General features: G+C 63.0%; 1 protein-coding gene across 1 annotated transcript; it reads right to left on the minus strand.

The window, feature by feature from the left end:
• Positions 1–784: 784 nt before the first annotated feature.
• On the minus strand, positions 785–6,126 carry HRH3 (histamine receptor H3). Its single transcript, XM_009215814.2, has 3 exons — positions 5,570–6,126; positions 4,352–4,518; positions 785–2,735 (listed from the first exon to the last, which is right to left on the minus strand). The coding sequence occupies exons 1-3, from the start codon at positions 5,817–5,819 to the stop codon at positions 1,815–1,817; spliced, it is 1,338 nt and encodes a 445-aa protein (XP_009214078.1). The 5' UTR covers positions 5,820–6,126; the 3' UTR covers positions 785–1,814.
• Between the last annotated feature and the right edge of the window lie 6,991 nt (positions 6,127–13,117).

Raw genomic sequence — 13,117 nt, forward strand, 5'->3', positions numbered from 1 at the left:
TCACCTAGCTTGGGCTTGTCTAGTTTCCAAGTGGCCTCTGAGTACCTGGTGTGGTCCGGCGTCTGCCTCCTTCTCCTGGGGCCCACGGAGCAGATGCAGCCGCCTTCAGGATTGAGGCTCACAAGCCGCAGCAGAGGGCACCACCTTCCCTCCCTCCATCTTCCTCCAAGTGTCCCCATCCTGCACCCTCAGTACCACCTCCAGGCCTTTGCCCAGGACAGCTCCTCTCCCAAAGATGCATCCGTTCTGGGGCTTATCCCTTCTAGCAACCCCTCCAGCCTAGCTCCAGCAGGCAAGCCCAGACCCTCCGCTCTGGTCACTGCAGTCCCTCTGCCACCCAGCCCCTGCACACACTGGGCATGGCCATGAGCCTCCCTGGGCTCCGAGTCTTGCTGGGGTGCAACCCTGCTCCTGACCAAGAACGATGAGGCACCTGTCCTAGGGGCAGGAAGGCTGCACAGGGCAGGGGCTGCATGTCTGTGTTCTCAGCACCAGAGCGGGCCCCTCCGGAGCAGGGCATGGGCTGCATCTCCTCACCCGCCAGCCAGGTCTTGAGAAGTGCAGGGGTCTGGCAGTAGGGCACATGAAACCCTTCTTGGGATTATACCCTGGTGTGGCAGGCTGGTCTTTCATCCCCACTGCAGCCCCCCCCCACACACTTAGAAGAAAACACAGAGACCTCAGCCTCACGCATGTCTCTGAGTGGTTTCTTATCTCCCTGGAGTCTCTCCTCAAAGCACGAAGGCTCTGATCACCCCACAAAGTCCTCAGGAATCAGCACCAATAAAAAAATACACTTTATTGTGACCTCACAGTTTGCAGGGCAGCGCAGCGGGCACAGGCAGAGGAGCATGCAGAGCGCGTGGCACGGGTGCACAGGACATGGCGAAGCGGCCCCTGCCTGGGCACCTCCTCTGGACCACCCCTGCCCGCCTTGGGACCCTCAGGCCCGGCCGGGCCCCCTCCTCCCAACAACCCCCAGAGGTCCTGGCCGAGCAGAGTGGCCAGGGCAGGCTTGGCCGCCAGGGCCAGCATGAGCCCAAAGGCGGGGTGGGCAGAAGCAGCTGGCACAGCTCAGCCGGAAGCCTTAGCAGCGGGAGGAGGGCGTGGGAGCCCACACCTGCCAATCCAGCCCTGAGCTCCTCAGCAATTTTGTCTCTCTTGATTAAACATCCCAGGAACATCAAGTTCACAGACATGTTTTCTCCTTCATCTTTCTGAAAACACCCAGAATGGAAAGCAGAGAACAGCTTCAAGGTTCCTAGGGCCCCTTGACACTTTGGGGGCAGAGAGAGTCGGTGGGAAGACAGGTGAAAGGGCCAGGGCCGAGGCTTATGCAGGAGACAGAAGGCAGCAAAGGCAGTGTCCTGGGCTTGTCCGGGGAGAGGGACGGTGTGCAGGTGTGTGCAGGGGTGTGCACGTGCAGAGCGAACTGCTAGGGCAGGAGGCCTGGAGCACACCCAGGCGCTTGCTTTGGGAAGAACACCAGTAACTGCGAAGGGTGGACACCGGCGGGGGGTGGGCAGCATGTCTGAGACCTCCAGACTGTCCCTCCCAGTGGAGCCAGAGTGTTGGGGGCAGGGCCGGCCACCCAGCCTCCAGTCCAGCCAGTGAGGGGCCCTCTGGCCAATCCAGGAAGGTGCCTCCATGGCGGGGCAGGTGGCCCAAGAGAGGCTGCTGTGGCATTAAGAGAGGGCCACAGACACGGCGGGGCTCACCCCTGGGGGAACGAGCCAGGTGGGGGGCAGCGGGGCCAGCTGCCCAGGAGACCTGGGCTGAGAGGGGCGTGGCTGAGGGAGGCTCTGGCAGGCCGCTCACTTCCAGCACTGCTCCAGGGAGCTGTGGGGCTGGATTTTGAGCTTCTGGGGGCAGAGCAGCTTGGTGAAGGCTCGGCGGAAGCTGTGATGGCACAGCGGGTAGAGGACAGGGTTGACTGCCGAGTTGGCCCACAGGAGCCAGAAGGAGGTTTCGTACCAGTAGTCAGGGACGCAGTGGCCGTGGCAGGCGGCCCGGATGATCATCAGCAGCGTGTACGGGGCCCAGCAGAGCCCAAAGATGCTCACGATGACGGCCAGTGACTTGGCCACTTTCCTGTCTCGAGACAGCCGGAAGCGCTGGGTGAAGCTCTGGGACACCATCTTCATGCGCTTCTCCAGCGAGGCCGAGGATGCCGACGGCTTGGAGCCCCTCTTGAGTGAGCGCGGCCTCTCAGTGCCCCTCGAGGAGCTGCCGGAGCTGGAGGTGGGTGAGGCCGCGGAGCCGCCCCCACCGCCACCCCCGAGGGCTGTCTCCCCAGCCTCAGCGCCTGCGGCCGCCTCACCCACCCCGTACCGATGCAGCGGCATGGCCTCCCCGTGCCCCTTCTGCCAGCAGCCCCAGCAGCCAGGCGGTGGGGGTGGCGAGGGCTGGGCCTCGGGTGGGGGCTCGGGGCCACCTGCCTCTCGAGCCCCATCCAGCCGGAGGCGGGTGCGCCTCTGGATGTTCAGGTAGATGCTGAGATTGAAGAAGGTGACGCTGAGGAAGGGCGTGAAGAACTCCAGGGTGGAGGCCGTGATGAGGAAGTACCAGTTGTAGAAGAACTCAGCGTAGCAGTGGCCCTCGGGGATGGAGCTGCCCCCGGACAGGTACTCCCAGCTCAGGATGGCCGGCCCGTACAGCAGGAAGGCCAGCACCCACACCAGCAGCATCTTCCGCACCGCCCGCCGCGTGTTGCCCTGCTGGGCCCTGTATGAGACCTACAGACAGGCAGGCTGGTCAGGGGCGGGGCGGAAGGAGTATTGACCTGGGTGTGCCCCTGCAGCCTGTGGGACCCTGTGTGGGCCATTCCCTCAGCAGGATGCTCCTCCCTTCCCCGCCTGTCCTCCCTCCCTCCCTCTTTCCCCTCTCTTCCCCTAACCCTCCCCACTGGGGTCCCAGGCTAGTGCCCTGCCACACTCAGTGAGAGTCTCAGAAGCTCCCTGGGACCAACCCAAATCCTCACTCTCTGTAGGCTGCCTGTTTACCACCCCCCTACGAGCTGTGAGCTCCCTGAGGGTCCTGTCCTTGGCCCCTGCACCCCTGGGACCAGACTCAGCATGGGCCCCAGACCACACGCGCACACAGCTGTTTCTGACATGATGCATCCTGATCCTGCAAAGGCCCGAGCCATCTCCAGAGGTTGGGGTGGGAGGTCCAGCCCCACTCCTGCGCAGGTGCTCACACCCGTGGGAGCTGGAAGTGCAGGAATGAAGCCACAAGCTGGCCCACTGCTGGGAGACATCCCCCGCCCCACCACAGAACAAAGCATCCCAGATCGACATCAGGGCCTCTGGGACAGAACAGGGAGGGAGGGCAGGGCCCTCCCCAGGGCAGAGAGCAACCAGCTGGTGGGGGCAGGGGGCAGGAGGGCCAAGGGATCCCATTGAGGGGTCCCAGGTAGGACAGCTGGAGTAGGAGGACCTGAGAACCCCTGCCACCCTCCCCCATAAGCCTGATGGCGTTTACCTTGGTGAGAGCGGGAGCAATGTTTACAGCTATTGCTAATGAGAGGTGGGCAGAGCACCCCCATGCCAGGCTCTCTGCTTGGCCGCTTTACCCTTCGTGGCAGCTCTCCTTGTGCCCCATGCCTGATGGCTCCAGGAAAGGAGGGAGAGACCACAGGGGGATGGGCTCAAGAGGACCCCAAACCCATGCTCTTTGCACCCTGTCTCTTGGCCTTTCTAGTCTAGAACGAAACAGCCTGCCCTCAGTCCTGCAGAGGCCCCATAAAGCCCTGTGGAGGTGAGCTGCCAAGGAGATGAGAAGGGGAAGGAGTGACTTCAGCAGCGGCTCCATGGGCTGCATGGCCCTGATACAGGAGCCCGGGTGGGGCAGAGTCCCTGACTCAGGTGGCCGCTCCCACAAAGGGAAATCTGTGGAGCCAGGATCTGCCGCCTGCCTTCCCGGGGCCTGTGTGTGTGTGCACGCTTGCACACACACACATGTGTGAGGGATGTCACCCAGGGCCTCTGGCCCCAGATCCTCCCTTAACTCTGGAGACTGTGGTCACCCAGGGCCTCTGGCCCCAGATCCTCCCGTAACTCTGGGGACTGTGGACCTGCCCCAGGGCGGGGGCTGCAGTGACAGCCCTGCCTTCAGGAACATCTGCATCCAGATTCCCTGCCTCCTGCCTGGGCCAGGACAGTCTGGCTGCAGCCATGGCCCGGAGTGGGCAGCTGGCCATGGAGTGGCCCATGTGTCAGCAGCAAAATCAGTGGGACCAAGCCCACTTCTGCCCACAACTCAGAAGCGGCCGTCCCCACCCTGATGCCTCCCATGGGCGTCCTGACTGTCCCTGCAGGAGTGAGCAGGGGCTCCGCAGCCCGGGACTCACGGCTCGGGTGACCGACAGGAAGCGGTCGTAGCTGATGAGCACGATGTTGAAGGCGGAGGAGGTGCACAGCAGGTAGTCCACCACCAGCCACAGCTTGCAGAGGCCCCGACCGAAGGTCCAGCGGCCGGTCAGCACATAGGGCACATACAGTGGGATGCAGAAGGCGCCTGTGGGGAGTAGGGCCACAGTGGGACCATGCAGCCAGGGGACAGGGGACAGACAGACCTAAGCACAGACACCACGGAACCTGGGCTGCTTTTCTGGGACCAGCCATCCTCATCTTACTGCCCCCTCCACCTGGTGTCAGCCACAAACTCTGCCCTGCCACCAGCCTTCACCCCCACATAGCTCCCAGCACCTCCGGTGTCCCCTGGGCCTGGGAGCAGGAGAGACGATCCAGGCATGGGGAACTCTGGCCACCACAAGACCCCAAGAGCCTGGAGTCGGGACTCCCTGGACTTCTGTCCAGCCCTCCCAGCCCTCAAAGGAGGAAAGAAGACAATTTCCTTCTCCCCTCCCCCCGCTGGACTCCAGCCCCTACCTTGGCGTTGGACAGCCCTCCCTCTCAGCTTAGACAACAGGAAAGGCTTTCCCGGCTGAAAGGGCACTTGGTTGCAGCCGCCAGCCGCCAGCCGCCACTACTACTGCCAAGCGGGCTTGGAGCGTCTGGGAGACGCACCTCACAGCCCCAACAGGTGTCTGGCACTCCAGCCCCCTCCGCGTGCCCCGCCCCCCCAGCCGGCAGCAGAGCCTGGACACGTGAGAGCGCGCTCCTTCCAGCGTCTCCCCCAACCCCCACCTTCCCTACGGTCCCCTCCCCCAACACAGCTCTAAAAATCCCCCTTCCATGTCCCCTCCCCCAGACCTTCTCTAAACCTCCCCACTGCGCCCTCCGCGCGTCCTAAGTCCGCAGCAGCCTTTGTTTGGCTACAGCGCAGGAACCAGGGCTGCACCCGCTGCCTTTGCGCCTCGCGCCTCGCCCAGTGCCTGTGTCCCCTCCCAGGGACATCTCTCTCCAGCCCCTGTCCCGAGGCCTGAGTGGCAAGGAACTTCGCCTGTGCCCCCCACACCATGGGCTCCGGACACCCCCTTCCCAGGCCGGGTCCCCTGGTGGGGCGTGTGCCTGCGGGAGCCACCCAGGTCCGTGCTCCAGTCCCCGCTGGCCCGGCCACGCTGGGCGCCCCTGGGTCCCACGGCGGCCGGGGGCTGGGGATTTACCCACGAGGAAGTCGGAGATGGCAAGGTTGAGCAGGAAGAAGTTGTTCTGAGTGCGGAGGCTCGAGTCGGCCACGAAGGCGAGCATGACCAGCGCGTTGCCCAGCACCGTGGCCACGATGAGCAGCGCCATGAGCGCGGCCAGCACCGCGGTCCAGGCTGCCGAGAAGCCGCGCGCCCCGCCCGCCGCCGCTGCCTCGCCCGCCAGCGCCCCCGAAGCGTTCAGCGGTCCGTCGGGCGGCGCGCGCTCCATGGCCCCGCAGGCTCACGCGGCTCCGGGACGCGGGGCAGGGCGCCAGTCGAGAGGTGGGCGGCCGGAGGGGCCCCGGCCCGGGAGCCTCGTCTTTGCGGGCCCTTGGCCGGGTGGGGTTCCCCGGGGGGCGCCCAGCGCATGGTCCGGGGGGCTGGGGCCGGGGCCAGGGCGGGCGGTGCCGAGGGGGCCGGGGCCAGATCAGAGCCTAGTGGGGCCAGCAGCGCTGCTGCTGCAGCGGGAGAGAAGCCGGAGCCTGAGCCGCTGCCGGCGCGACCGAGCACTCGGAGCGCAACGCGCAGCCGAGTGCGCCCCGCGCCCAGCCCACCGCCCCGCGCGCCCCGCGCAGCGCCCCCGCCATTGGCTGCCGCCCTCGCCCCGCCCCCGCCCCGCCCCCGCCCCGCCCGGCGCCGGCAGCACCACGGACAGCGCCGCGTGCCCGCCAGGCAGGCTGGAGCCCAGCCCCTGCGCTCACGGCAGCTGGCTGGGAGCCCGGCCGGGACTTGACCGGGTCTGGGGGCTCGCCTGCGGTCAGCCAGCCCGCGCGCTCGGAGTCGGGGTCTGGGTTGCTCGGCCTTTCCCGTGCCCTCGGCCCTGGGGACCCCTACCCAGTCATCATGGGGAGCCCTGGCGCCTGTGGGGACCCGGGGTGGGGGTGGGGGAAACGCCTGCACCTGCGCTCCGGGGAACTTGCCCTGTGGGGCATTTCCTCGGTGCATGTTTTGGGAATGTGGGTCTCCGGCGGAAGGAACGTCTGGAGAAGGGATGGGGAGGAGGGGGTCTTGGAAAGCCGGTGCCCAGACCAGGGGTCCGCTCCACCTCCCGTTTGCACGGACTAGGGGTGCCAGCCTCCCTGTGGACAGGGCCCAGTGCAGGGTCCAGGGTGACCTGCAAGGCGCAGGCAGATGTGGAGTTACATAAGGGAAGATGAGGCGCCGCGCGGACCCAGCCGGAGGGGAGCGCGTCTAGCCCGGGTTCCGGCAGCCTCAGGCTGAGGAGGGAGCAGCAAGCCGCTTGGAGCCCAGCCACGGACCCCCGTGGACAGAGGGGCAGTCGCCACTGCAGCGGACAGACGAGGTCACTGCGCTCAGGGCGCAGGTGGTGGCTGTGTCAGCGCCTGTGGGAAGTGATGGGGGAGGAGAGGAGAGGTGGCAGGAGGGAGCGCCCCCACTACCAGACACATGCGCTCAGATACACCGGGTCAAGGACAGATTCCGCCTGAAACACTCAGGGCAGACAGACAGACATGCCCACACTCAGATACACAGACACCCACAGGCCAGGGAAGCAGCCACCAGAGCCAGGCTGGAGACCCACCAACAGTAAGACACACATCAGACAGCAGGCAGGGAGGGAGCTGAGCCCCAGGAGAGGGAAGCAGCAACTCTGCTCTGTCGCCAGCCGAAGGCAACCCTGGTGCCTCAAAGATGGCAGAGTGCGCGTGTCTAGGGGAGGGGCTGCAGAGGGGACCCCAGGCACTGACGTGCACCGTCAATCCCCTACTTATAGCAGCTTCCCCATCCTGTGGGGACCTACCCCTTCCCCTCACCCCAAGTGGTGCTTCACAAACTTTGGGGAGAGAGGGGCTGGGATTCCTCTGTTGCCACCTCAGGGCTGACTGCAGAGAGGAACCCCCAGACCAGTGGCCCCAGTCAGCCCACTATTCCATGGCTTCTAGGAGTCTGCTCTGAGGGGAGGGGTTCGGCTTCCCTCTCTGACTACTCGATTGTACTCATCCCACTCCACCTGCAAACCCTCTCCTCATATTGGCTCCCCCAGGTTCCCTGCACCTCACCCTAACTCACCCAGTGAGGAGGGGCTGTGCCTGGACCAGGGAAAAGTTTTCAAAGGGAAAAGTTCATGGAACTGGGCAGCAAGAGGCTGTGGGGCCATCAGAGCTGCCACCCAGCCCTGCTGCAGCCCTTGACTCACTGTCCCCACCCAAACCAGCAACTTCTTGTTGAGTGAACTCCTCCCCAAGCCCTTCTCCTCCCCAAGTACCCACTGAGGCTGCAGGAGATGGCATTGGGTGGGGGTTAAGAGGGGGCCCTGGCTCTCTCCTTCCCTGGCTGGAGCCTCAGTGTCTCCATCTTGGAATGGGGAATATAAATTGGAGCCCCAAACAGAACCAAGGATGAAGGGGTCTGGAGGCCGGCCCAGTCATTCTCCCTCCCCACCCCTCCTCCCCTGTCATCCACAGCTGCCCAGGCTTCCCTGTGAACTGACCAGCCCTGGAGAGCCTGGGCAGTGCCGGCCTGGGCCAGATGACCCAGACAGAAGGGGCTTTCATGGTGTTTTCTCTGCCCCACAGCCTCAGGGGGGACAGCTCAGCCCACACCTGCCCCACAGCTGTTCTGAAACCCCTGCGGAGGCTGCACCAAGACCCAGGGGCCCATGGAATCTGGACCCACAGGCGGGGAATCCCACACAGCATGGCATCGGCCAGGAGACCCATTTCTGCAGCCCATCACCACAGTGGTGACACATATCCATCTCATGCCTGTGGGTCACCTCAGGGCACCCTCGTGGGAAGTCAGAAGGAGGCCCTGGGGTTCAACTCCTGGCAGTGGGGACCCAGCTGTGTGACCCCCGGTGAGTTACCAAACTTCTCTGAGCTGCTGTAAATGGAGGCTGCCTGGAGAGGAGAGGGCCTGGCTTGGCCCTGAGGTCTGATCATGACCGTGGCTGGCGGCCGTGAACGCCCCCTATCGACCAGACTCGGTGGGAGTGCTTGGTATCTGACCTCACCAGCCCCTGCAAGGCCATCAAGTTGGGCAGGACTTGCCGCCCTGCAGCGCTGGTGAGCCCCTTGCCCGAGGTCACACAGGCCCACCCCCTCCCATGGCCACATGTCCAGCCCAACCTGAGGTGAGCAAGTGCACCAGGGTGACCAGCAGCCATGTGAGAGGCCCATGTCCTTGCCCAAACAGGAGGGCAGTGTCCTCTGGGCTGGAGCCTGATGCGGCCACGGCAATGCAGAGTGCATGTGCTGGTCCCTGTGTAGCCTGTCTAGCCCTGGGAGGCTCTGTCCCAGGGAGTGGCTATGTTGTGTACCTTGTGATGAAAAAAGAAAGTGGCCAGGGGAGACCATCCCTGGATTCATGGGCAGAGGCCAATGTCCCGTCAGGCTGGTCCGGGCAGGGGAGAAAAAGGACTAGAGATGGAGACAGGAGCTCTGGGTCAGAGCCATGTGGATGGCCAAGTGACTATGGGCCTAGCTTGTTGGTTTCGTATCACAAGCAAACACCCACCAGAAGCCATCCACCCTGAAGACATGACATTAGCAAGCCGCTGTCATTGGCCACCCTCGAACTGGGATGTTCAAGGTGAGTGAGTGCAGTGAGGCCCCATTGAGTGCAGTGGCCACCCTGGAGGCTATGTGTGGGCCGAAGGGCACCGACCCCCACCTCCCAAGGCCCATCTGCTGCTGCTGCCTCTGAATGTCTGACCGCCAACAAGTGTTCAACACCCAGCCCCAAGTAGGGGACATTCTCTGAGGACAGCAAATAGCTGCTGGCGAGCTGGCTCCATGGGTCCCCTTCCCCTAGTCCTCATGGGCCACAGACCTGCTCTGGGTGTGGCTTCTCTTGCCTGTTGAGCCTACCCTGCAATCCAGGGGCCTATGGACTCCAGATCCACAGGCAGAGACTCCTACAGTGTGGCATCTGGCCAGGGGACCCTCTTCCCATGAAGTCGGAGCCAGCATGGCCCCCTGGCCATGGGCCCACCAGGGTCTGGCCTGCCACACCACCCAGGAGCAGCCTCTGGAGGCACACCAGCCTAGGGCACTCACCTTTGAGGCTGGCGCTGCCCTGCAGACAAGGATGACAGAGCAGAGACCTTTCCATGGTGCCACGTCTACCAACAAGAAGACTATAGGCCTTCAGGACCAGGGAAGGAGCAGGAGGGGCCCCGTCTGGCATCCATCAGGGGAATCCATGCTTTCCAAACTCTGGGCTCTGCAGGGCTCAAGCTTCTCCTCTCTGAGGGACACTGGGGATACACTGGGGATGGCTCACTGGGGATGGACCTGCTCACTGGGGATACAGCTGTGGATGGCTCCCAGGCACTTTGAGCTCCTGAGCTCCAGCAGACAAGATGAGGAGCCACCTTTCTGTCAGGGTGAGTGGTCCTGATCAGCAGGAGGAGGTGGGGCCGCTGTTTTCAGAAGAGGAGGGTGGGAGGGGCTGAGTGTGAGACTCAGGGCCCTCTTGGGCGCCATGGCACCCCCCGGCCCGATTGTTTCTGTGCGTGGACAAGTGCGGCCACCCCAGCCTGAGAAAGTCCAGTGGCCAGGGTGCAGGGAAGGAGCGTGAGCCTCCAGGACCTGCAGTGGCCACAGCCGAGGTGGGAGAGTGCAGGAGGGAGGGAGGGAACGCATGCCAGGTGGGGCCCCAGCTCAGCTGCCCCTGTGCCCTGACCCCCGATCCTTCACAGGCCCTTCCCCAACACATCTCTCTACCTCCCGTGCTGTCTCAGCATCTGCTTCCTGGAGGACCCACCTTGACACGGCCCAGGTTCCAATTTTGAAAGGGTGGCCAGGGAGCTTCCACTGAGGAGACACATGAGCAAAGGGGGAAGAGAGGGAGGTGGACATTGGAGGGAGCAGAGTTCCCGGAAGGGGAACAGCAGGAGTGAAGGGCAAGGGGTGGACCACGTTTGTGTTCCAGGGACAACGAGGAAGCTCATGCGGCTGGAGCTCAGGCGGGGGCATGGGAAGTGCGTTCCAGGGGCAGGTCTTGTAGCCCCTTGAGCTGCTGCAAGGATGCTGGTGTTTTCTTGGACAGGTGCTCCAGGAGGGCCTGGGGAACACTTTTACGGGACCCCCTGACTGCATTGGAGAGTGGTCTCTAGGTGGGTGAGGACAGAGAGACCACAGGGGAGGCGTTGCAAGACTCCAGGTGGGAGGCGATGGTGGCGGTGGCAGTGGGGGCAGGCAGACCTGGGCGGATTGTGACGTGGGTTGGCATGTGAGGTATGAGAGGGCAGAGGAGGCGAGGGGCCCAGCCCAACTCCATCATTTGGGCTCAAACGCCTCAAAGGAGGTGCTGACAATGAACCAGAGGGAGAGGTTTGGGGGATGAAGAGGTGCCCTGTTGAGGGTGTCGAGGTTGAACTGCCACGTGGATGTTCAAGAGATAAGACTGGTCAAATGGGCAGTCAGGGGCTGGGCTGGTGGCCATGCTGGTGTCACAGCAGCGGACAGCAGGATGCTGTCCCATCACCCTGTGCCGTCGGGAGAGCAGCTCTGCCACCAGCATCTCTGGTGCCCAGAAAAGACCCTTCTTTTTGGAGCCGATGGTGTGCCCAGGTGCTGTCCCTGCAGTGCTCTGTCTCTGCTGCATGGGGACACAGCTGCTGGTGAGTAATATGGGGGTGAGGCGCAGGGCCGCCAGGGCCAGTGCAGGACAATTGTCCTGCTGGTTACAGCCAAGGCACCTGTGGGGGTCTGGGGCCAGCACTGTGCCGCCTCTTCCAAGGAACCCATATTTGCTTTCTCTCTTTCTGCAGGAGCTCATTTGAATTTGGGAATGTAAATTTTTCTTTTTTTGTTCCATGCCTTTTTTTCCCCCGTGACATTCTGAGCCAGCTCCGGGTGCATCCTGACGAGCTCAGGGCCTGGGTGTGACAAGAATGGCGTCTGAGGCCACCGACTTGGAATAAAAAGTTGAGTCTGGTTTACCTGCCTTTGCAGACCAGACAGAATTGGGCTCAAGGCTTTGGTGGTGGGAAGGACAGAGAGAACGGGAGAGCCAGATATTAGTTGCTATAGTTTGGTTGAAAGTGACAGAGCCCAACTCCAAAGGGCCTAAGGACAAGGAGCATGTGCTGTTTTCTGTGCCCACGAAGTCCAAGGCAGTGAGTTTCAGGCACAGCTGCATCTGGGCTCAAGTACAGCTGCTCCCTCCGTCTCATCTTATCCTGTGTGCGCTTCAGCCTCAGGCAGACAGTATCTTCCTGAGGTCTCTCCCTGCAGCTCCAAGTGACTCCCCTGTCCCCTCCTCCATCCCCAGGCAGGAAAGGAGGCTGCCTTTCAGCTAACAGAACCCCAGGATCAGTCGCTTTGGCCTGGCACTGGCCTGACTCAGGCAATCGTGATGCCTGAGCTCACAACAGTGGAGTCAAACCCTGGCTGAGGATGCATGAGAAGTGGAGGGGGAGTCGTGGTGGTCATCCCTGCAGCTGCCTTGGGGTCCCTGTGAGGAGCCCCTGCTTAATCTCCTAGCAATGCCTCAGGGGTCCAAGTGCCATCCTGCTGGGACAGGGGGCCTGGGCACAGACAGCCTGGCCGTGGTGGGGGTGGTGGGGAAAGTGTGACTGCAGAGATGACCCTCTCTCAGGGCATCTGTGTCTCTCGCTGCCTGGCTCCTGTGAGAAGTGAGGCTGAGAGAGCAGGCAGAGGGGCAGTGACGGGTGATGGCAGCTTGGCAGGTCTCAAGGGGCCCAGGCAGGATGGCTGTAGAGCCAGCCGTGGTCCATCCATAGGAAGAAAGCCTGCAGGCCCCTCGGGGTCTGCTCCCTGCTCACCCAGGGCTGATACAGCCAGCTTAAGGGACAGGGTCGCAGGCTGGGCATGGAGGCTCATGCCTGTACTCCCAACACTTCAGGAGGCCAAGGCAGGAGGATTGCTTGAGGCCAGGAGCCCAAGACCAGCCTGGGCAACATAGAGAGACCCCGTCTCTACAAAAAATAAAGAAAGAGGCAGGGTCACACCCACACCACAGGCCAGGACAGCGGCCCCCAGAAAACCAAGCTCCAATCACACCTCAGCTCTTCCTGCTGAGCCCGGGGGCCTGCTGAGCCCCGGAGCCTGGGTCCGAGGGCAGAGGTTGGGGCAGGGAGAGTGAAGAACTGAATGGAGCCTGACCCAGCACTCTTCCCTCCTAAGGATGGCGCCTGGTGGAGACATCAAGCACGAGAGAAGGGGTGATCCTAGGAGGGCTCCCTGGAGGAGGTGGTGCCTGCAGGAGGTCTTGAGGACCCAGGTCTGATCCGAGGGTCAACAGCCCGGTGAGTGCAGAGGCTGCTGGAGAAACTGGAGGAATGAAAAATCTTTGCCTGAGGAAAGGAGCTCCTACCTCCCCAGAAAGTCCCTCCGTGTGAACCAGACTGTTGCTGGCGCGCAGTGTGCACCTCCCAGGGCTGGCTGAGAAGTATTTGCTGAATGAATGGAACAGATTGCATCTGTGCAGCCTCCCTCCGTGGGCTAAGAATGAAGACGTGATAGAGAAAACAGAAAAGAAGACAGAAAGCAGAACGGTCTCCACTGTGCTTTTCCAGAACCCTCCGAAGGACCAAGA

The sequence above is a fragment of the Papio anubis genome, chromosome 16, assembly GCF_008728515.1.
Source record: "Papio anubis isolate 15944 chromosome 16, Panubis1.0, whole genome shotgun sequence".
NCBI lineage: Eukaryota > Metazoa > Chordata > Mammalia > Primates > Cercopithecidae > Papio > Papio anubis.

Excerpts from the sequence above, each read along its gene's own strand:
- HRH3 (XM_009215814.2), bottom strand. The coding sequence starts at position 5,819 with ATGGAGCGCGCGCCGCCCGACGGACCGCTGAACGCTTCGGGGGCGCTG. Across the intron at positions 4,519-5,569 it reads CATCTCCGACTTCCTCGTGG|GCGCCTTCTGCATCCCACTG; the intron begins GTAAATCCCCAG and ends TACTCCCCACAG. Across the intron at positions 2,736-4,351 it reads TCCTGTCGGTCACCCGAGCC|GTCTCATACAGGGCCCAGCA; the intron begins GTGAGTCCCGGG and ends GCCTGTCTGTAG.